We start from the raw sequence: 22,980 nt of genomic DNA on the forward strand, positions 1-22,980 counted from the left end.
ACCGTTACATTAATTTAAGGAATAAATAATAGTTGAAATCGATTAGAATTTATTTTATTTGACAGAAAATGTCGTTGCATGTAAATTTAAGCGAGCATGCTCACGTTAGCATTAAGCAGATATAACTTATTAGCATAATCACTGTCAGTTTAGCATGTTAACATGCTAATATTTGCTAATCAGCGCTACAAAGTACAGCTGAGGCTGAAGGGAATGTTATTATTTTTGAAATTTGAAATTTAGACCTGATGATGGTGCTAGATAAAAAGTAAATGGATGACCAAAGTTATTACAAATGTGCCCTGTGGGAAACATGAATCAAAACTTAATGGAGCTCCATCTAATAGTTATTGGGACATTTCACCCAAAGCCAAAACAAAAGTGTCAACTTCATGGTGGCGCTAGAGGAAAAAATCAAGAGATCAATAAGTAAATGGGATTCCTCCGCTGAGGACCGTCACTGTCTGTACAAAACTTCATAGCAATCTTTTTAGTAGCTGAGATATTTCTGCTGGTGCACAAGTGACAACAAAGAAAAAGGTGCAGTCCACTATTGTGCTCTAACAAATTAAATTACAACAAACAAATGACAACACAGTGAACATAATTGATGATGTCCACAAGTGGGATTTTGTGTTCCACAACAAGAATCAGCCATTAGGGCTGCACAATTAATCAAAATATAATCAATATCAAATAGGAAGAGCTGGAAAAAATCACAGGAACTGCAAATTTTTGATAAAGGTAAAATGTGTCGCAATTATGGCCTCAGATCTAATCAAGCAAATAGTTTTTGACCTATGCTCTTCTGTAGTATACACACTTATGCACCTTCTCCTGTTTAAACATGCTGTTAATTATTGCAAGAAAATAAAGACGAAGCAAGCTCGGTATTTTTTCCAGTAAAAGACCCATAAAGCCAAACCAAACAAAACAAATGGGGAAATGTCTGTTGTCATCGAGGAGGAGAGCTGATGAGTCACTAGCAAGTTTTTAACAGCTGATAATATCAGCCGTTTGACACCAGGAAGAAACAAGGTAAAAACAAAAATGGCTCTCCAAACCTTTATCATCATCTTTGTACTTTATATGGTTTGCTGTTGGCTCCTAGTGATGGCTGTCACTACTACTGCACTTCTTTATTTTTTTATCCCTACAATGAACATTTAATCACCTTCCGCTTGAAAAGTACATTACTTGCATAAACCTCACAAGAAAAGTGGTTGCATATTTTTATTATATATATAATTATTTATATATCGTCTTATGCGAATGCAAATGGTTTTGAGGTTGAACTATTTTAAACAGTAAGCACATTTCTGACTGTGATGTAACCCCTCAGCAAAGTTTGAGAACTTTATCAGTCCGCTAAGGTTTACTTAGTGGAAAATCTTTGGCCTTTCATCAGGTTAAGAGCACGACCAAATCAAACATCCCACGCTGGGTAAAGGGCGATGTTGCAGAACTCAATTTACTGTAACAATGACATCTTAAATTGACAGAGGAGACTACAGTGCTCTAATCATGGCTTTGTCACCGTGGAAGAACCGAGCAGAACAAACTACCAGGAGCAGCATGTCTGACAATGAGATACTGTATAAAATACAATATGAACACCATCGCACAAAACTATTGTATTTTATTCTTGATTTTGTCAGTTGCTCAATCCTGGTCCCACAGAACCTTTGTTTATTTTTTATACCTGCAATGACAAACAAACTTTCTGAACTTTGAATACTGCGTGATTAAACTGTTACAAAAAAATATTTAATTTCCATCCTGATACACAATATTAAACAACGTGAAGTCTATAAATGATTTACTTACGAGATTTACTTACTGGAAATTGTGTGTGTGTGCGTTTGTGTGTGTGTGTGTGGAGGGTGTCTGTGTGAGGGGGTGGGTTCCTGTAGCAGGGGCTATTTAACGTGTGCTGACTGAGGATTGCCCGAGTCAGTCATGGGTCACCCTGGGAGTCAGATGTGGACATGGACACTGTGTGTCTTCTTGAGCTGGATGTCTGTGGGTCAAGTGTTGGCCGGACCGTAAGTTTACCTTGTATAATAATAATAATAATAATTGTATGAAAATAATAATGATAATATTGTTTGTGTGTGTGTTTAAACTAGTTTAAATATTAGATCAAGTTTTGCTGAATAATCTGCAGTACAGACCCAGCGAGGTATCCACTGTGTGTGTGTCTTTCTGTGTCTATAGACAGTACATGGTGGCTGTTCCTGCGGTTCTTGAAGCTGGAGCTGAAACAAAATTTTGTGCGAGTCTCCTGCAGCCCAACGAGACTCTGGTCATGACCGTCACTCTGATCTCCCAAGAGACAAACACAACCTTACTCAAACAAACATCCAGTGAAGAGTTTCATACCTGTACTCACTTTAAGGTCAGCTCCAGAGATTCTTTTTCCCATTTCCACTTTCCCATTTTTTTGAATGTGTGCTAATTTGTTGAATATAATTATCAGTTTAGTTTTGCCTTGTTAACGGTTTTCCTGGTTTCTATACATTATATTTCTCTCACAGGCTCCTGTAGTGCAGAATGGAGAGGTGCAGAAGTTCGAGGTGGAGGTACGAGGCGACACATTTTACTCTAAAGAAATCAGGAAAGTCATGATCAGAGTCTATCAGCCAATGACGTTCGTCCAAACAGATAAACCAATCTACCTCCCTGGACAAACAGGTAACTTTGAGCTGGTGATCTATGCTGTTGGACACAATAATGTATATACAGTTTATAGACGGGAATAACCAGCACATTAGTGTTTAGAGCTAAATTTGTATTTTTTTAAATCATGAATGTTTCAACCTCTAAGTGTCAGAAAGAACTACAGAGGAACACGATTCATCTTCTCACAAAGATCGATTAAAAAATGTTGAAATGCATTGAGTTACTGAAGCTAACTGAAGGGGGACTAGCCCGACGTGACGTCATGACTTTGGCTCTCTGTAGCCTGAGATTTCCGCCCACGCCACAGTGGTAGTGTTGCTAAAGAGGTTGGTCAGTGTAGGCTCATTGGAGATGAGCCAGGCCCGGGCAGAATCGATCACCAATAGTCCGACTTGATCCCAACTTGCTCTGTTGTCATGCAAATGTAGCCGACAATAACCTCACGAGATCAAGGCGGCTGCAGGTTTTTGGAGCTTTGCACCGACTGCAAGAGAGATAGATACTTAATTATTCCTGAAGGAAATTCAGTTAGTGAATTCAGGTTGGCCTCCGGGCATGACAAGAAACGCCTGGCTCCGGATATAAGAGTTGATTGTTTTAGATGTTGGATCATTTTATTAGTTGGATTTTTGGCTTATGAAGGTTTTTAATGTGTGGTTGATGGTCTAAAGATCTGACAGATAATAAAGGTTTTGTGTTTCTATCCTCTCTCCTCTCTTTGAATATATTTATGTAGTTTCATATCAAGTCAAGTTTGTTCAGCTGATTTACAAACAGAGAATCCAAGCATGCAAAACAGATAACAGAGGGAATCATGTAAAAGACAACAGTCAATCCCCTGTTCTTCTTCTGACCTTATCTAACCTGTGAGTTTGATAGTACCGATGTCACTTCTGAGTGGACAGAAGAAGCAGATTTAGTGTCGGGCAGGATGTTTAACACGACTGTGGATGAGCTTCATTTAATCTCTGTGCATTTCTCTCAGTACATTTCAGAGTCATAACATTGGACACCAAGTTGAGACCTGCCAGTCGGCTGGTGAGTGTTTGAACTGTGTCTCCTTTCTTTAAGATTTCATGTGTAAACCACAGTGTTAGTGATACTGTGCAGGTCTTAATTTGTGCCCTGGTGAACTGACATATACACACTGGCTGGCAGAGTTAAACAGACGTCATGTAATGAAGCGAGTGATCGACATGGTTGTTCTCTTTAATCAAATTTATGTCTCTAATCAATCAGCTCCCGATTAAGGGTCAATAGTACAACCCTGAAGCTGTGATAATTCTTTACACCCCGAACACTAGTTTCTCATTTTGTTGAAGAAGATAAAATTCATATAAACGGAGGACAGATACTCTATGGAAAATCCTTTGTAATGTTGATAAGTGTTGCATGTTTCATATTTAAAAACATGAATATAAGAGCTGAAGTCTGCATGGACTGTGTGACAGTTGTCAACTGATATCAAGATATCAGAGCTTTGGTTGTTCATTACTGGAATGTTATTGATTTCTTAAATAAAGAAAATGTCTCGCCCAGACTCATTAGGACACTGTATGATGAGAACAATATAAACCAAAATGTTCTTTAACAAAGCTCTCTTCTTTCTTTCTCTCTTTCTTTTGCAGTACAATATAATTGAAATCGAGGTAAGACGAATACTATTCACTCTTCAGACTGAGAGTTAAGTTTGATACATATACAAACACCTTGAAACAACATGGGACGCTTTTTATTCAGCATGTAAACCTAGAAACATCAAGTGCTTTATAAGCTGAGTGTATTTCAAAGCTCAAGCTCATGTGGGTATTATTTCAACATTAACAAATTATTTTGGTACCTACCTTATTTTTGGCTTTGCTGTGGCAGGAGCATCAAACATCACTGAAGCTTGAAAAACATCTGTTGTGTATAATGACAATGGAAAAATTTATTCTTGGAAAGAAAAAACTTTAACTTGAAGGCCGTGTATTTACAAGCTGCATTTATTTTAGATAGATTTGTCCCTTTTCTTAAATTAAGTTAATGTAGTTTAACTAAAAAATTTTAACTTAAGGTCCACTTACTATTTTTCTGGAGCTGTTGACAGCCTCCTTTTTAAACTATATTAAATGACACTTTTTTAAACAAATATACCGTTGGATCCAAAAGTCTGAGACCATGGTTTTCACTGTATTTCACACACGTTTCCTCTTTGTGTCGTAAACACGTGTTCCTTCTGGTTTATTTCGTCCAACAGGATGCTAACAGTAACCGGATCGGACAGTGGCTGAATGAAACATCCGATGCTAAAATATTGCAGCTGTCTTACTCCCTGAACTCTGAGGCCAGTGAAGGATTCTACCAGGTTGTTGTGTCGTTTGGCGAACAGAAACTTCATCACAGCTTCAAGGTGGAGAAATATGGTAAGTTCAGTTTCTGTTACAGTCCATTTCCATCCTCTTGTAACGAAGCAAGAACATTAACAACCATATTTTGTCTTCAGTTTTGCCTAAATTTGATGTGAAAATAAACACAACCGATGAAGTAAGTATCGAGGCGGAAGAAATCAAAGCTGAAATATGTGCACAGTAAGTAAAAGCCCTTTCTTGACAAAGGACAAATTGCACTCTGAAACAGATGCAGTGTGGCGAGTTCCTCCTTTTGAACAACACACGTGTGTTTATTTATTTTCATCTTATCAGGTATACATATGGACAGCCTGTGCCAGGCAGTGTTGAAGTTGAGGTGTGCCGACCTCTTCAACGCTATACTTTGTCTTTATCTGTTATCACCCCTGACCATCCAGAGGGAATCCCTTTGGTGGAGGTCCCATGCTTCAAGGAGACAAAGCAGGTACAGTCGCTGTATTGACTCATATGGAGTTAGACCGTCTGCCCACACAGACCGTGTGTATCCTGTACATATCACACACTGTGCACATTTAACACCACATTAGAAAAGATACTGAATGTTCTCATATCTTGTCATCACAGTCTACAAATTGAGGAGCATAAAACCATGATAGTAATTAAACTCAAGCTTACTGGCTTTTTTTTTTTTCCCCAAGCTTTCAACCATATCTCACAGTCTTCACCAGCAGAGGGAGTTTGTTCAGTTAAAGCAGGAAATTTTATACTATAATAATGACTATTATGTAATATAATGATATATTTTTAATTATTATATTATGTAAAATATCACTGCACTAATTTCATATTATTTGACACTATTTCATATAATTATCATATTTTTTGTTGTAAGATATATCACTATTACACTGAGAGGATATCATATAAAAGATTATTATATATTTTCATTATTATTCTTATTACATCCTTTATTATATTCAGTTTACATCATTATGTTCCACTATACTGTATACTTTACTATACAGATACATATGATTACCTCTCATATCAACATTGAAGCAAGCACACACACATTACATTCATACCATACAGATCATATTCTTATCATTCTTACATCTATATAACATTAGTTATTTGACAGCATAGTCACACATTATCGTAATCAGAGACAAAATATCCTAATATCTGTTCAAAGATGGTCTTTGATGTAAGCGCTTGGCTACAGAAGTTGTCCTAATTATTTCTGAATACCAAATTAATAATAACTTTGTTTATATAGCACATAGAAAGCAGGACAGAAATAAGGTAGAGTTACAGAGGGAGGACAAACAATACGCTTCAATATAAATAAGGACAATTAGAGGGAGCAGATGCCGTGTAGAAACACAAACGCATGCAAAAACACAGTAAAAGCAAAATGAAACCAGGGTGTTCAACTTGATTGCTATGGCGTAACTAAATAGTTGCTAGGTGGTCGCTGGGGCAAGTGTGTGACATGTCACTCTAACAGGAATACAGTTTACAAGAAGATGACAAGGTCTGAACAGTGCTTGACAGTTTGAACTGCAAATACTGAGAAAGTAACTAACTGAAAAATGTGACTGAATGTAAGAAAGTGTCGTAACCAGTTTAAAGTTTGAATTACATCACTAACTTAATCTGTTATGTGTATTTTTTGTGTTTTTATTTAATCTTATTTTATTGTACCTTTTAGACGGACAAGACAGGCTGTGCTGCTTTTACCATCCCGATGTCGACCTTCACAAAGATGGACAAGAAAGCGGTGCAAGATCACCTGCGGTTCAGAGTCAAAATGGAAGAGGAAGGAACAGGCAAGTCTTATTGTGTTTTATTTATCATTTTTTTTAAAAAGAAGAAGTTTTTGTGTTGGAAAAACACAGTGCATCATGTATCTAAACAATATGGCGCACACATTGTTGTAACATGGAGACTTCTTGTGTAGGTATTTCACGCCCACAAGAGACGAGGATACAGATTTCTCATGTTATTGGGAAGCTGTCCTTTATTCACACACCCAAGATTTATAACAAAGGAGAAAATGTGGCGGGACAAGTAAGTGTAACATGTGGTTGTCACTTCTTTAGTATGTCCACAGAAGCCATGTGCATTTTCATAGATATAACTTTTTGTGCTTTTCAACAGGTCAAAGCAGTTCACTTCAATAATACACCCATTCCTGACATGAAGCTCTACGTGTTTAAGGGTGAAAGGTGGTCAGCAAGTCGGCTACATAATCTCACCACTGACAGCAATGGCTTCGCCAGTTTCTCACTTAACACAGAAACCTTTGGAGGCGACATCCAGCTCCACGTAAGTCGGAAGCCAAAATCGAATGAGCTTTCATGAAGATGACATCGCAGCACAAAAGATGAAATGAAATGCTTTCTGAATATGCCACAACTGACCAAGGTTCCACCATAGTAGCTAGTGGTCATACTCTATATCTCAACATTTACCTTGCTTGTAAAAACTGGTCCTACTTTCCAAAGTTTTCTTCTGTCTCAACCACCATGAGCTTATTTATAATGTTTCCTTTCTACAACCTAGGTTAGCAATAAACCAGAACTGGGCTACTCCGGTTATAGAACTCCATACTATGAGGATGGACATCATACAGTGTCCTTGGCCCAGGCTTCTACTCCTGATACTAAAACAGTCAGCACCCTGGAGGTGAAGAAGAAGGATGAACCACTTCCCTGTGACAAAGAAGAGGACATCTCCATCCGGTACACAGTGGTGGGAGAGAAACAGGGCTCTGTGCATGTGATGTACCTGGTGAGTGATGGGTGAACTGTCCCTCAGGTTGTCTCTAGTTGGGTTTTTTACAGAGACATGGACACAAAAAAGATATTTTAAAATGACATTCATATTAAATATTGACATTTTACTTACACTTGGACCAAAACAAATGCTTCATCAGCCACACATCCCTCCTCCCCTCCCTTAGTGTTGTCAACAAGGTGTTACGAAACCCATTGAAAGCAGCAAGTTAGCTAACGTTACCATGGCTACTGTAGCTGTCACTAATGAAAACAGACATGTAACATTATGAAACCATTAAGTTACTTACACATGCACATCGAGCTGGAGTCCTGTAACAACTCAATGGGTCCTCCATCAAAAAAGAATTAACTGGCACTAATTTATAACGTATTACTTGCTTTGATATTTAGTAAGTTGATTATTTTCGGCTCGTTTCTGGTGCAGTGCTTCGTTCACTGACTCATAACATTTTACTGCTGCAATTAATGACTCAGGGTTTTAACTCTTGGTTTTCAAGAGGTTGGTAACCAGCTTTATCAGACCAATTATTCAGGATCAGTTATCTTCAGTAAACTCAGATATCTCAAAGTGACGTTAAACAGACCCCAGATCTGTTTTTAGAGCAGCTGTATTTTAACTGAAACCGTATCTTTATCTCCTACTCACTGAATCGTACGGAAAACCTTTTGACATTTACATATTCCACAACAAACAACGTGACAAAGACTCACATCAGAACACCACACAGTGTTGTGATCTGATGTTGAATGGGAATCAGGTTTTACTTTTACATCACTTTTGTGTTATTTCCTCTCAAATTCTCCAGGTCTTATCCAGAGGAGCCATTGTCACGCAAGGATTTAAACAGGTTGAAGTTCAAGATCAGTCAGGTGGGTAAAGACTGGCTTTAATCCTGAGTCTGGAGAAATGAGGCATGGACAGATAACATTTAAACCGCAGTTTTATTGATGTATGGAGGCACGTGAATGAAACAAACTGTTGGTTTGTTGTTTCAGTTAATGAGGGCGAGGTGTCCTTTAAGTTCACCGTGAGTCCAGACTCAGCACCAGACATCCAGGTGCTGGCTTACACCATCCTGCCCAGTGAGACGGTGATCGCCCACAGTGCTGACTTCTCCACAGAGAAATGCTTCGGTCACAAGGTCAGTGTAAGAAGAAGACGACGTGGCAACAACACGTGCACCTGTCGGACGTAGGTGTAGAATCAAAGTGTATATTAATGGTTTGTACAGAACATCAGTGTAACCACATGTCAGCCGTCTACATGAGGCATATGTTTTAGTAGAAATGATCAGTCAAATTAAAGTCACTAATGGTTGTCGTTAGAGTGACTTCTGGGTCTTCACCCATCAACTCAATCATACGACCTTATGCTCCAGTTCTGGTCTGTGGTTCCCTGATGGTGAAGCTGGAGCGTCCCTCTCCACTCTTCTGAGAGCACCCCAACATGCTAACTAGCACTTACTATGCTCTTTCTGTGGACTTCTTCACCTGGTTAAATAGATGTAGTACTGTGTACTTACACAAGGTCTCCTACTGCGCTGAAGCCTTAGTGACGTCCCTCAGTTGTAGTTGCTAAATGAGTAAATGTAAAAATCACACTAGCTGTAATTGAATTACTTTTACCTGAACTGGATGATGTTCCACAGGTGTACTGGTGTGGAAGCATCACCCTTAGCACAACGGGCAACGAGGAGGGACAATAACTAACCCCTCAAGACTGCAGTGAGGTCAATGCAGGGTTTCACCCCACAGGTTTATGTGGGTCCACATGATTTTTAAGTTTTGTCATCTGCCCAACTCTGAAAGTTTGGACGTCTGTGTCTGTTACAAGTGCAGCGTCTCCACATGCAATAGAAAGGTAAACTGGACGCTTGTTTCACACATTGTACTGTATGTAATTCCTGAATTCCCATTGGAGAATCTGTCCTGAAGCTTGAAGCTTGATCAACATCAGCCACTATCAGGAATTTACCACCGGCTGAGTAAAAATCCATCTGGGACATTTTTTTGGCATTTGTCAAAAATATAAAGAAGTTGGATTAAAATAAAGATTATAGGCTCTCAGCTTACACCACTAAAGTCCAGGTGGGGCGATGTATGTTTTCTGTGTGTGTCAGGTGTCGCTGGAGTTTTCTCCGTCCTCAGCCGTCCCAGGAGAGGAGACCACCATGCAGGTGACGTCCCAGCCAGACTCTCTTTGTGGCGTGAGCGCTGTCGACCAGAGCGTCCTCATCAAGGAGCCGGGGAAGACTCTGAATGCAGACAAGGTAACTGCTGCAATCAACCACAAATAGATGCATGCATGCAACTGTTAACACGAGAAACATTTGGCAGGTTAAAGCTTTGAACCCTGTTTTTCTTTACAGATATTTGGCTTGTTGCCTGTCAGAAAATCAACGCATATTCCATATGAGGTGCAGGATCCTGTCGAGTGCATGCTTGTGAGACCAAAAAGATACGTTTTGCCATATCCGTCTGAGAGAGATGATGCTTACACAGTTTTCGAGGTACGTCTCAGACAACGATTTAGCTACGATATGAAGAATATTATTTGTTGTACAACTTTCCAACTTCTCTGCTTGTATGTTGTTGGATTAACAAGAATATAGGAATGAAGATGGCAACAAACTTGTTTATCCGGACACCTTCATGCCTCAAGTACAGAGGACGGGAATACCACCACGGCCACCACGGCCCCCACTATGGTACCTTTTTTTTTTTTTTCTGAAATACTAGAAATAAAACAGTTCACAGTGTCAATGCTGTCCTCCACCTCTGGTAGAATATTTCCTATTTTCTTTTAGGTATTAGTTACAGATTTAACAGTGTTCCCGTGGTGGCCAGAATGGATGTAGCACTAGCATCACCTGGTGGTGCAGGGGGAGACTATGCTGAGCCTCCACCATTACAGACAGTCCGCACTTTCTTCCCTGAGACCTGGATATGGGACCTGGTGGAAGTTGGGTGAGCTTCTATTGCCAAATGAGAGAATATTAGTGTATTTGAGTGCATCTTTGGGCCCAGAGAGCATGTGCACTAGAGTCCCTCTCTCTGGCTTCTTGCTGTTTCCCTGCACACATGAATGGCATGGAAGTAATTTACTAAAACTGCTCTTCAAGACTTTTATATTAAACTATATTTTTATTTAACCTTATGGCTCAAATCACGATAACATGACGTCAGTGTGCGTCATGTTCAGGATTATGCTCTTTATTTAGGATATTGTGTGAATTTCTTCAGCAACATTTTTGTTTAATCTCAATATCACAGCTTAACGCAATAATTTCATATTTACACTTTATTATTTTATGTCAGTAACTATACTATAGTTACGAGTGTAATTAATCCAACACATTATCATCTACTAGAATTTTTTTCTTTGACTAATCTGGTCTATGTAAAACAAGTTTTTCTAAATCACAGTATGTGTCTCTGTATCTGTTGATCCAGAGAGACTGGAACAAAGGATGTGTCCCTCACCGTCCCAGACACCATCACCACCTGGGAGACGGAGGCTTTCTGTTTGTCCCCTCAGGGTTTTGGCTTGGCTCCCCGTAAAGAAATCACTGTCTTCCAGCCTTTCTTCCTCGAGCTCACCCTGCCCTACTCCATCATCCGGGGGGAGCACTTTGAACTGAAGGCAACCATCTTCAACTACCTGTCCACTTGCATCATGGTAATGAGTGTTTACACATGAGCTAAATGCTAATGTCAGCATGCTAACATGCTAACATCCCAATGACGATGTTACCATGCTGGTGTAATGTTCCTTATGTAGATCGAAGCATGTTAGCATGTAAACATTTGCTAATTTGCATCTGGATTGGATGGGTTTTTTTTAAATTATTATTTATTTACTTTTTTGTTGTCGTCGTCGTCGTCGTCTCCCGCTTATCCGGATCCGGGTCGCGGGGGCAGCAGCCTCAGCAAAGAGGTCCAGATGGCCCTCTCCCCAGCCACCTCCACCAGCTCCTCCGGGAGAATCCCGAGGCGTTCCAAGGCCAGCCGAGAGATATAATCTCTCCAGCGTGTCCTCGGTCGGCCCCGAGGCCTCCTCCCGGTGGGACATGCCCGAAACACCTCCCAGGGGAGGCGTCCAGGAGGCATCCTCACCAGATGCCCGAACCACCTCAACTGGCTCCTCTCGACATGGAGGAGCAGCGGTTCTACTCCGAGTCCCTCCCGGACGACCGAGCTCCTCACCCTATCTCTAAGGCTGAGCCCGGCCACCCTGCGGAGGAAACTCATTTCGGCCGCTTGTATTCGCGATCTCGTTCTTTCGGTCATTACCCAAAGCTCATGACCATAGGTGAGGATTGGAACGTAGATCGACCGGAAAATCGAGAGCTTCGCCTTCTGGCTTAGCTCCCTCTTCCCCACAACGGACCGATTCAGCGCCCGCATCACTGCTGACGCCGCCCCAATCCGCCTGTCGATCTCCCGCTCCATCCTACCCTCACTCGTGAACAAGATCCCGAGATACTTAAACTCCTCCACCTGAGGCAGAGCCTCCCCCCCGACCCGGAGCGGGCAATTCACCCGTTTCCGGCTGAGAACCATGGCCTCAGACTTGGAGGTGCTGATCTTCATCCCAGCCGCTTCACACTCGGCCGCGAACCGCCGCAGCGAGAGCTGAAGGTCAGTGCTCGATGAAGCTAAGAGGACCACATCATCCGCAAAAAGCAGAGACGAGATCCTCCCGCCACCGAACCCAAACCCGTCCACCACCCGGCTGCGCCTAGAAATTCTGTCCATAAAAGTTATGAACAGAACCGGTGACAAAGGGCAGCCCTGACGGAGTCCAACCCTCACCGGGAACAGGTCCGACCTCCTGCCGGCTACGCGAACCAGACTCACACTCCTTTGGTACAGGGACTTAATGGCCGCTAACAAGGGGCCATCTACCCCATACTCCCGGAGCGCCCCCCACAGGGAGCCCCTGGGAACAAGGTCGTAAGCTTTCTCCAAATCCACAAAACACATGTGGACTGGATTGACAAACTCCCATGCTCCCTCCAGCACCCTAGCGAGGGTAAAGAGCTGGTCCATAGTTCCACGCCCAGGACGAAAACCACATTGCTCCTCCTCGATCTGAGGTTCAACTATCGACCGGACCCTCTTTTCCAGTACCCTGGCATAGACCTTACCAGGGAGGCTGAGGAGTGTAATTCCCCGGTAGTTGGAACACACCCTCTGGTCACCCTTCTTAAAGATGGGTACCACCACCCCGGTTTGCCACTCCAGAGGCACTGCCCCCGATGTCCACGCAATGTTGCAGAGGCGTGTCAACCAAGACAGTCCTACAACATCCAGAGCCTTGAGATACCCAGGGCGGATCTCATCCACCCCCGGGGCTCTGCCACCGCGCAGTTGTTTCACTACCTCGGCGACTTCCGCCCCGGAGATAAGACCATCCATCCCCAGGTCTCTTGGCTCTGTTTCCTCCACGGAATACGTGTTGGTGGGATTGAGGAGCTCCTCAAAGTATTCCTTCCACCGTCCAACTATATCCTCAGTAGACATCAGCAGTTCCCCACCCCCACTGTAAACAGTGTGAGCGAGTTGCCGCCTTCCTCCCCTGAGGCGCCAGACGGTTTGCCAGAACCTTTTTGTAGCCGAACGATAGTCTTCCTCAATTGTCTCACCGAACTCCTCCCACGCCCGAGTTTTTGCCTCAGCAACTGCCTCGGCTGCACTCCGCTTGGCCCGCCGGTACCAGTCAGCTGATTCCGGAGACCCACAGGCCAACCACGCCCTGTAGGCCTCTTTCTTCAGCCTGACGGCTTCCCCCAACCCTGGTGTCCACCAGCGGGTACGGGGGTTACCGCCACGACTGGCCCCAGCTACCTTGCGGCCGCAGCTTGCAACAGCCGCCTCAACAATAGCAGAGCGGAACAAGGCCCACTCGGACTCAATGTCCCCCACCGCCCCTTGGGACGCGATCGAAGCTCTGCCGGAGGTGTGCGTTGAAAATCATCTTGACAGGTTCTTCCGCCAGGCGTTCCCAGCAGACCCTCACAACCCGTTTGGGCCTGCCAGGTCTGCGCGGCGTCTTCCCCCGCCATCTGATCCAACTCATCACCAGGTGGTGGTCGGTTGACAACTCTGCTCCTCTCTTCACCCGAGTGTCCAAAACATACGGCCGCAGGTCTGATGATACGACTACAAAGTCGATCATTGACCGGCAACCTAGGGTGTCCTGGTGCCACGTGCACCTGTGGACATCCTTATGTTTGAACATGGTGTTAGTTATGGCCAAACTGTGTCTAGCACAGAAGTCCAATAACTGAACGCCGCTCGGGTTCAGATCGGGCAGGCCGTTCCTCCCCACCACACCCTTCCAGGTCACGCTGTCATTGTCCACGTGAGCGTTGAAATGTCTCCCAGTAGGACAATGGAGTCCCCTTTCTGGGCACTTTCCAGCACCCGTCCCAAGGACTCCAAAAAAGGCGGGTAGTCTGAACTGCTGTTCGGTGCATAGGCACCGACAACAGTCAGAACCCAACCCCCGACCCGAAGACACAGGGACGCAACCCTTTCGTCCACCGGGGTAAACTCCAACATACAGGCAGAGAGCCTGGGGGACACCAAAAAGCCCACCCCGGCCCTCCGCCTCTCACCCGGAGCAACTCCAGCAAAGAGGAGAGACCAGCCCCTCTCAAGAACTTGGGTTCCGGAGCCGACGCTATGTGTCGAGGTGAGGCTGACTATATCTAGCCGGTATTGTTCAACCTCTTCCACAAGCTCCTGCTCCTTCCCCGCCAGAGAGGTGACGTTCCATGTTCCAAAAAAACAGTTTCCGTAACCGAGGATTGGACAGCCAAGGCCCCCGCCTTGGTCTGCTGCCCAATCCACACTGCACCGGATCCCGCTGACTCTTCCTGCAGGTGGTGAGCCCACTGGGAGACGAACACATGTAGCCGGTTCGGGCTGGGCCCGGCCAGGCCCCATGGGCCAAGGCCCGGCCACCAGGCGCTCGTCCACGGGCCCCAACCCCAGGCCTGGCTCCAGGGCGGGGCCCCGGTGTCCCTCCGGGCCGGGTACTCGGGTTCTTGATATTACTCATCATTAGGATCTTCTGAACCATTCTTTGTCTGGCCCTTCACCTAGAACCAATCTGCCTTGGGAGACCCTACCAGGGGCAAAATGGCCCCGACAACATAGCTCCTAGGGTCATTAGGGCTCTCAAACTCCTCCACCACGGTAAGGTGACGGTTCAAGGAGGAGTTATTTATTTTATTATTTATTTACTTTTTTGACCAATTGAAATTTTGAACCTGATGATGACGCCACATGAAAAGTCAGAGGAAATTCAGTAAAGTTGCTGCACTTCATCCTGTGGTGGACATGCATTTAATTAATTAATGCAGTTTATGGGTTTACAATCACTGAAATGATAATCTGTGATTAAATACGACTTCACTGGTTGTCTGTGGGAAGCCCCTGTGCAGATCCAACACAAAATATGCAACATGCTGTTACACTATCCTGTCTTTAAGTGTCACATGGTCGTATTGTGATCACAGTTTTTCTTCATAAGAAAACACTGAATGTCTTTAACTCGGATGATACGCAGCACAAAGTAAAGATCAGAAATATCTCCACAAAACATGGACTATGGATATAGGATTAAGTAAAGTTATGGATGTACCACACTGTAAATGTGTGGGTTATGAGTTGAACTAAACAAGGGTCTGATTTTTCTTATTGAAACAATTTCACTTCAGGATGGAATCAGTATGTTTCACAGTAACTTTTAAAACATTGTTGAAACTCTTTGAAATCCTTGTTTTCTTAACTTGGTCAGTTTTCAAACAGCCTGATGATTCGATATCTGTTTATTTGAGAGAGAAAAAGGTAATAAGATGCACTTTGGCATTATTTTTTTTATTACTTAAGAGCAAATATTTTTAGAATTGACAATGTGATTATCCAATTTCCATGATGGTGTCTCTACAGTTCATTAACTTTAAAGAATTTTGGGTGATTCATAGTTTTATGACTTCTCATGACGTCTCATATTTTATTTGTAGCAACGCGATGGTATCAGTTTGAACATTTGTTCACCTCCAATTTTAAAATACATTATTGTCTCTTGAACAGCTCACTGTGACTCCAACACCCTCCTTAGATTACACTCTCACCCCACTTTCTGGTGACGAGTACACATCCTGTTTGTGTGGCAATGAGCGCAAGACCCTCAGCTGGACCATGGCCCCTTCAGTCCTAGGTGAGGATTAAGCTTTCATCCACAAAATATTAAAGGGTTGGAGGAATTGCTGCCCCTCTTTCCCCAGCTAAACTTTCTTTTTCATTCGTATGAAATCAATAAGATCGACAAAACACTTTGATACTTTTAGGATTTATTGTGTTTTGTGATCTTTTTTTTTTTAGGGGTTATGAATGTGACTGTGTCTGCTGAGGCTGTGGCATCCCACACTTCATGTAACAACGAGGTTGTGAGCATGCTGGACAGAGGTCGTATCGATGTGGTCACACGATCTCTCATTGTAAAGGTTGGTGCCTTAAAAAGAAGATCAAAGAGAAAAAGTTTATGCCAAAAACTTTTTCTTTTCTTTTTTTTTTTTTTGCATTTGATACAAGATGAAGACTCGCTCACAGAACTCACAGTATTCCCTCCCTCCTTCCCTCTCAGGCTGAAGGCACTGAGATGACAAAGACCCACAACTGGCTGCTCTGTCCAAAAGGTAGGAGGGGTGGAGTAGATTGGATGTCTAAATTTATCCTAGGTTATTATGGCAATTGTGTCAAGTTCAGTGCAAGTGCCTCATATTATTTTAAATGTCATCACCTCAATGCATTTTCATGTATTTTATCAGTAAACTGTAATGGAAGAACTGACACAGCAATTTGTCATGACACTGATCGTAACTTCCAGTCTGTTCTGTTACAATTCATGATCCACTGACCACAGGTTAAATGTACATGACATCTTTGTTTTGATTGACTGCTACTTGAGTTTCTCTCTAAAACTGTTCCCTGTCTGCAGGAGAGGCTTTGACGGAGGAAATAGACTTACAGCTCCCTGAGAATGTGATTGCTGGATCCGCCCGTGCTTCACTATCAGTCCTGGGTAACCTGATTAATTCATTTCACTTGAGTGTAGCAACTTACTGTATCTGCTCTATTAGAGGCTTATTAACATCTTTTTATACCAACTGTGCCATGACAAACTGATGGGCATCTTCTCTAATCAATCTGAAATTAAAGGTCCCATATTTTTGTTTTATTTGATTACTTATTTTGTGTTGATCCATAAGAAGATATATTTGTGGTTTAAAGAACCAAAAACCATCTCAGTGTAGTTTTACATCTCCTCTCTCAGGCTTCTCTCTGGAGCTCTAGTAACAACAGGTCGGTGAGCCAATCAGAAGAGAGGAGGCTCTGAGCCTCTCTTTGTTGTGACATCACAAAGTTACAGGAAGTCCTGACGGCTCAGTTTCTGAATACAGGCTGTGTGCATTTCTCTGTGGACTGAGGCTTTGACAGTATTAATATAGAACCTAGAGCTGATCTATAATCAAACAACACATGGACAGGGACCTTTAGACGATATGGACCTTTAAAAGTCGGATCAGTTAGATGTTCAGTCTTAGTGAGTCAGTGTTTTTGTGCAGGTGACATTCTGGGCCGAGCCCTGAAAAACCTGGATGGGCTGCTACAGATGCCGTATGGATGTGGTGAGCAGAACATGGCGCTCCTGGCTCCCAACATCTACATCCTCCAGTACCTGAAAAACACAAAGCAGCTGACCCCAGCCATCCTGGAGAAAGCCACCAACTTCCTGACCAGTGGTGAGTCTCTTTATCTGAACAATCTGTTACACAAAACATAAGCAGAACCGTTGCCATGTGTAATCACTGGAAAATGCTCATCGTTCAAATTGGAGACAACATATCAGGGGCGCCCTGGAGGGAGACTGCAGCGTCCCAGCTCATATCTGACCACAGACCTTTGCTGTCATTCCCCCTCTCTCCCCTTATTTCCTGTCATCTCTCTCCACCCTCTAATAAACACGTAACATTCCCCAAAATGTTGTTTTGCTTTACGTCTGTACATCCACACTTTTTCAAAAATCCATTTATCTGACAACGTGTGCATCATTGTGCTCTAACAAGCTTGTGTTTCTATTGTGATACAGGCTACCAGAGACAGCTGAACTACAAACACGGAGACGGTGCTTACAGCACATTCGGATCAGGACCAGGAAACACCTGGTGAGAAGAACATTACTGATCAGTCATGATTTAGATGCTGTGCAACACGTATCATGTCATTACCTTAAGAAAAGAACCCGAACAGAACAGCAGCAAGTAGATGATGTGATTGCACTTTGTTACGGTCAAGAAAGCATGTTTATCTGTACTGCTAATTAATGCATGAAACAGCCCTGCCAATGACCTTAAACATAACATGTTATGTTTAGTGTGTCATGTTGACTATCCTGAGGCATTATACAGATCCAGTGCTTCCTCTTCGTTTCATTGTCAGTTATTGTCTAACCTTGTTTTGATGTCCTCAGGCTGACTGCTTTTGTGTTGAGATCTTTTGCCAAAGCTCAGTCTTTCATCTACATTGACCCAAAAAATATTGAAGAGTCTAAGACTTGGCTGGAGAGTACTCAACGAGAAAACGGCTGTTTCCTGGCGTCAGGAAAACTTTTTAACAACAGAATGAAGGTAAGCTGACGCTACCTGCAGAGTGTGATAAAATACGACAACTGAAACTGAAGGTTAGACATGTTCATCTTCACTGACTCTCATCTCGCTGTAGCAGGACCCCTTTCTTTAATAACTGAGCAGTGACCAACTTATTACAAATTTATTTGCAGTTTGTGAGTGACAATAATTTGTTAACACTGCCACCATTTTCAGTCTGTAGGCAGTGCTCAAAATCAGGCATCTGCATGTTGGAAGTACAGTGATGATGATGTCTGATTGGTGCTTCCTCTCTACAGGGTGGTGTGTCTGATGAAGTGACTCTCAGTGCTTACATCACTGCTGCCTTCTTGGAGATGAAAATCTCTGCTACTGTGAGTAGACTCTTTCCCCCAAAAATATCTTGTTTTTTTCTAAACTGCACAATTACAAAATCTACACACAAACAAATCACCTCTGCACCAGTAAAACAAGAACATAAAATTGTTCTGTGATTTCTATATAAATGTCGGTCCATAGTTGTTCCCGTTTCAACATGTCGTTAATTGTTAGTTGTTAAATGACTCAGGTTTTTATCTCTGTCCAGATGTAGAAATCACTCATGTCCTTTTGAATATTGTTGTAGATTTCCAGACAGAAAGAAAGAGACTGACAGAAAAGTGGAAGAAAAAAGGGTCAAGAAAATGAGAGCGTGTAATAGCCCAGCCCTGAAGAACTGACATTGTTCCATTCATTTGCAGTATCTCTGTCTCACTTTGGTAACAAGCGAACAGATGACCTCAGATTTTAAATGTGGTGGTTATGTTAGACACTATTTTGTGACTTAAACTTCATGAATGCCAAACACATATTGTGTATTTGACTTCCAATATTGAAAACACCTGCCATTAATTCAGAGACAGATGAATGACTTGTTATTTTAAATCATATTTTTTATGATTGTCAGTACAACATATGTTTTCTTTTAATCTCTTACAGGAGGATGTGGTGAAGAAGAGCCTGTCCTGCCTCAAGGAGTCCATCGGTGAACTCAGCAACACCTACACTACAGCTCTGCTGGCGTACGTCTTCACCCTGGCAGGAGACACAGAGACACGTGATCACCTTCTGCAGCACCTAGACACCGTCGCAGTGAAACAAGGTGAGCCGTCCTCCTACAGGAAGTCATTCTGGATTCAGTTACTGTGAACGCAGCTCCTCTCATGCCTGTTTGTTTGTGATGGCTGTTTTTAGGGGGTCTCCTCCACTGGTCTCAGACAGCAACAGATACTTCAGCCTCTCTGTCTGTGGAGATCAGCTCCTACGTTATGCTGGCTAAACTCAGTGCCTCCCCCACTCCTGAAGACCTGGGCTACACCTCTGGCATCGTCAGATGGTTGACAGGCCAGCAGAACCATTATGGAGGCTTCTCCTCCACACAGGTACAGCCCAAACAGCATAAAGCTGGACCGTACTGTACTATACTTCCTGGACAAATATGATGAAAACAACGTTACCCAGTACCTCCACAATCAGTGGTTACACCACACCGAGGACAACAGCAGTGTTAGAGGCCATTAACTACAAATCACATAAACAGAGCAAAATATCCAGTTTAAATTGAAACTTTCTTATCTTACATTTCTGTATGAAAATCAACATTTACAGAGACCTGATATTAAGAAAAATGAAAATGTTGTTTCCTATTATTGTTCTCAAAGCTGAAATATGATCTGTGCTGCATTACCTCTCAACAACGATGTTTGTTACATATCTCATACAACATGGACTCCTGTGTTCAGCACAGTCCGAATGAGTGACCTGAATATACTGAGTCGCGTGTGTGTTGTAGGACACGGTGGTGGCTCTTCAGGCTCTGGCTCTGTACTCCACTCTGGTGTTCAGTCCAGAGGGTTCGAGCACAGTGACCGTCCAGTCCCCCAGTGGCCAGCTGACAATTGATGTGAACCAAAACAACAAGCTGCTCTACCAGGAGAAGACGCTGCCCGACGTGACGGGAAAGTACAGCCTGGAGGTGAAGGGCACTGCATGTGCTTCAATGCAGGTCAGTCTGCACCGGCGCTCTAACTGTGTCTCTTTGAAGTACGTCCTCCTTACGACACTGCCTTCAGGCTGGAAGCAGTGGAGCAATACAGAAAGTTACAAAGTGCCATTTTTGTTTAGTTTGTTTCTTTTTAATTAAATGGTGAAATCTGACTATTCAAATTATTCTAAAAGGATTTTGTTGAAACGATTGGGAGACGCTGAAATAAGTAGAGTGATGTAGGCGCCATATCCATTTCATTTAGAATTTTTAACCTAAAATCTTAAAGGACACTGAAACAGAGAGCTCCTGTCAAATCACTTTTTGAAGATGGACCGTGTATTTGGCTATTTCATCAAACTCCAGGAGGTCTGGTAGGCAAAGTAAAGGGTCAGATATAAAGATAAGAAGTGAAACCTTGTACTTGACCTTTGATGGATGATGCTACATTAAGCTATTTGACATGAGAGTCAGGCATTTTTTAACTTTGATGTCTAAATGTATGAACCTAAAACCAGGATGCACACACGAGACCTGCTTGAAAACAGCATGATGCTTCTCGAAGGATAAACTTTGATGCAGAATAAATTTGAACCAAGTTCAGTGAAGGAAATTCAGTATTTTTTTTATATTAAACTTTCCTTGTGTGCCTGTTTTCCAGATTTCTGTTCACTACAACATCCCAACTCCTACTGATGTCACAACCTTAAGTGTTGAGGTCATACCAGAAGCTGTGTGCAACAACAAATCTCAAAGACCCAAACTCAATTTGAAGTTTAAGTCTCTGTAAGTAATTGACAAGCAGATAGAAATGACAGCAATGACAGAGGAAATACTGACATTTTTGATGAACAATAATCTGCACAGTGCAGCTGTACTGAGGAACTGTTGGTGGATGGACGTGTGGGAAACATTACTACGTAGCTCAAACATATCCTAACTGTAAACAAATCCCCCAAAGTCTCAGATGAAAAACGTCCATGCGTACAACTAGTAGAGCTATGAAGAACAGGGTGAAGGTGTGTAACATCACGTTGTCATGGTTCTGATGCAGATATAGTGGAAAGGAGACCACTACCAACATGGTGATCCTGGATATCAAAATGCTTTCTGGCTTTGTCCCAGACCCAGAGTCTCTGAAACGGGTGAGTTATTAGAGAAACTTTGAGCTCAGTAGAAACTGATGAGTTTTCATGTGTTGATGAAGCTGAGTATCGTCTCCTCACAGCTCCAAGGTGCTTTGCTGGTGGACCGTGTTGAACAAAAGAAAGACCACGTTATGGTCTACATTCGGGAGGTGAGAGGAATTCACAGTGGGGATCAACAGATGGTGCTCTCCAGATTTGTTACTGATCGTATCGTCTGTTTTTCTTCCAACAGCTACCAAAGGACATAGACATCAACCACAGCTTAGAGCTCATACAGGAGCTCCCAGTGCAGAACCTGAAGCCAGCCGTGGTCAAGATCTATGACTACTACCAGCCAAGTAAAACTGATACTCAGACCTCCTACACACACCATAATCCCTTTTACACAGACCAAAACTGAGTACTTATCAGAATTGTAATGCTGAGTATAAGTGTGAAATGTGTTGGACTGTTGAACAAATGAAGAAAGTTTGATTTAAAAAAACAAAACAAAACCATCTCGCTTCCTGTTCTTTTTCCTCTCAGGTGACCAGGCTGAGACACAGTACATCTACCCTTGTGCTGCAGGTAACGATCCTTAATGATGCAATAACACAACAATATTTCTTTCTGAATAGATTTATGGCTGAAAAATCTAAACCACAAACAGCACCAATGTCTTAAACTACTAAGAATCTTTCACTCGTTATATTCAAAGTATGTTTGTAACATACTGTAGACTAAGTCCTCACCGTGGATTATATCTTCTTGTTCTTTTGCAGCTTAAAGAGAGAAGTGTGGTCAGTCATCAGGTTGTCACGGTTACCAGCATATTTAAAAACACCAGCATTTTTATTAGAAACATTTTGTGTACCTTGTGAAACTCCATGTTTGTTTGTGTAGACAGACACGTACAAACCAACAGTCAACATTTGCTCAACACATTTACTGTGTAACTACTGTATGTGTCTAAATGTGTCTGAAACTAATGTATAATGCACAATAAAGTAAAGTGATATGAATGTCCCACTCAGAACTGGTTTGGTGTTTCACTTTGATAAATGATCAAATAATGATGAAAAACACATTTACAGTTACTATGTTAATAGTAGCTACAGTTCTTGTAGTGTCTTTGCAGACTATAAACCGCAGAGGAGGAATCGTAATGACTTGATCCCGTAACTTTTCCTTGAGTGCCACACGGAAATTTTAATTTTTTATTTGTGAAATATCTCAAGAACTAGTGAAGGCTGCGACCTCGTTCCTAATCACCACCTTGCTGATATTCAGTACATCACTCCCTCATATGTG

At 42.5% G+C, this 22,980-nt stretch overlaps 1 protein-coding gene across 1 annotated transcript; it reads left to right on the forward strand.

The window, feature by feature from the left end:
• The first annotated feature begins 1,882 nt into the window (after nucleotides 1–1,882).
• LOC130168018 (alpha-2-macroglobulin-like) lies at nucleotides 1,883–22,705 on the forward strand. The gene is made up of 36 exons (XM_056374589.1): nucleotides 1,883–2,045; nucleotides 2,218–2,398; nucleotides 2,538–2,694; nucleotides 3,668–3,720; nucleotides 4,311–4,331; nucleotides 4,922–5,087; nucleotides 5,168–5,252; nucleotides 5,367–5,517; nucleotides 6,748–6,865; nucleotides 6,997–7,106; nucleotides 7,197–7,364; nucleotides 7,602–7,829; nucleotides 8,644–8,707; nucleotides 8,834–8,979; nucleotides 9,958–10,107; nucleotides 10,207–10,347; nucleotides 10,443–10,545; nucleotides 10,645–10,804; nucleotides 11,291–11,516; nucleotides 15,944–16,070; nucleotides 16,235–16,356; nucleotides 16,497–16,548; nucleotides 16,851–16,934; nucleotides 17,479–17,655; nucleotides 18,003–18,078; nucleotides 18,384–18,540; nucleotides 18,819–18,893; nucleotides 19,498–19,660; nucleotides 19,753–19,940; nucleotides 20,351–20,563; nucleotides 21,204–21,328; nucleotides 21,597–21,687; nucleotides 21,771–21,839; nucleotides 21,923–22,028; nucleotides 22,216–22,257; nucleotides 22,452–22,705. The coding sequence occupies exons 1-36, from the start codon at nucleotides 1,960–1,962 to the stop codon at nucleotides 22,454–22,456; spliced, it is 4,386 nt and encodes a 1,461-aa protein (XP_056230564.1). The 5' UTR covers nucleotides 1,883–1,959; the 3' UTR covers nucleotides 22,457–22,705.
• Nucleotides 22,706–22,980: the final 275 nt, after the last annotated feature.

The sequence above is a fragment of the Seriola aureovittata genome, chromosome 4, assembly GCF_021018895.1.
Source record: "Seriola aureovittata isolate HTS-2021-v1 ecotype China chromosome 4, ASM2101889v1, whole genome shotgun sequence".
Lineage (NCBI taxonomy): Eukaryota > Metazoa > Chordata > Actinopteri > Carangiformes > Carangidae > Seriola > Seriola aureovittata.

Bases quoted from the DNA above. Each gene is read 5' to 3' on its own strand.
- LOC130168018 (XM_056374589.1), top strand. From the start codon at position 1,960: ATGGGTCACCCTGGGAGTCAGATGTGGACATGGACACTGTGTGTCTTC. The intron at 10,108-10,206 runs GTAACTGCTGCA...TTTTCTTTACAG, and splicing joins AGACTCTGAATGCAGACAAG to ATATTTGGCTTGTTGCCTGT. The intron at 10,805-11,290 runs GTGAGCTTCTAT...CTGTTGATCCAG, and splicing joins TGGGACCTGGTGGAAGTTGG to AGAGACTGGAACAAAGGATG.